Source organism: Sphaeroforma arctica (genome assembly GCF_001186125.1).
Source record: "Sphaeroforma arctica JP610 unplaced genomic scaffold supercont1.9634, whole genome shotgun sequence".
Taxonomy (NCBI): Eukaryota; class Ichthyosporea; order Ichthyophonida; genus Sphaeroforma; species Sphaeroforma arctica.
This window is the reverse complement of record NW_014030924.1, coordinates 1-1,048: the sequence shown is the minus strand read 5'-3', so window position 1 is coordinate 1,048 and position 1,048 is coordinate 1. Positions and strand designations below refer to the sequence as shown.

At 39.2% G+C, this 1,048-nt stretch overlaps 1 protein-coding gene across 1 annotated transcript; it reads right to left on the bottom strand.

Moving 5' to 3' along the window:
- Window positions 1-311: 311 nt before the first annotated feature.
- On the bottom strand, window positions 312-695 carry SARC_17061 (hypothetical protein; the record flags this gene model as incomplete). Its single annotated transcript, XM_014288839.1, has 1 exon — window positions 312-695. A coding segment is annotated over one exon (384 nt), but the record flags the coding sequence as incomplete, so codon positions are not given.
- Window positions 696-1,048: the final 353 nt, after the last annotated feature.

Here is a 1,048-nt window from a genome sequence, read left to right as displayed (position 1 = left end):
ATATATATATACTATAGTATATATATATATATATATAGTATATATATATATAGTATATATATATATATATATATATATATATATATATATATATATATATATATCTATGTTAGATATCAATATATAGTGTATGTAATTCCGATATATATATATATACTTAAACACATACATGCATTCGATACAATCCAAACCAAACATCAATTTTAATAGATATACACAATCCCCCTACATGCACTCATACCAAACCCACAAACCACCACACAGATACCATCCACCTATATCAATCATCACCCACACGGCCATCCACTAACCGTAGTCACAGGTATAGGCATGCGGATCTCCGGGGGCACGTCCACATTCTTCGGCATAAACGTCTGGTTCAAGTCTTCCTGAACATCGTCCATATAGTCCGGATAAGGCTCACAGTCGCCGTTGGACGTACGCTCCACACGTGTCACATAACTGTCAGCTATAGTGACACCGGAGACGTTTGTCCACAGCTGAATGGCCCAATACGACATGTCACCTAAGGAGAAAGGTGGTTCAATCTCCCGGTCTTCCAGGAAGGTCTCGTTTTGGCGTAGTTCGATGGTGGGTTGGAAGAGCGCGTCGATGGAGAGGCGGGTGAGCTTTGGGATGGGGATGGGTGAAGGGAGAAGGGCGGGGTATTCGAAAGAAGATACAAGTATACGCATGAGATAGAAGGTACGGGTATACGAATATGATAGAAGACACAGGTATACGAATATGATAAAAGATACAGGTATATGAATATGATACGAGATACAGGTATACGAATATGATATAGGATTTAGGTAAGAGGAAGTGGGAGAGAGATAGCAAGTGCAATAATATATTGTGGGGGATGATAGTACTGAGGTGTCTAGGGTCCACCATAGAAGCAAATACAAATACAATGTGAAGGATCTAAAGGAAATGGTACAAGCTTGCCTTAGATGGAGAGGCGGGTGGGCCCTTAGTACATTTATAGTACAAGTACATACATCGCAAAAGTTGTTATAGGCTTGGATATACAAATATAAATATA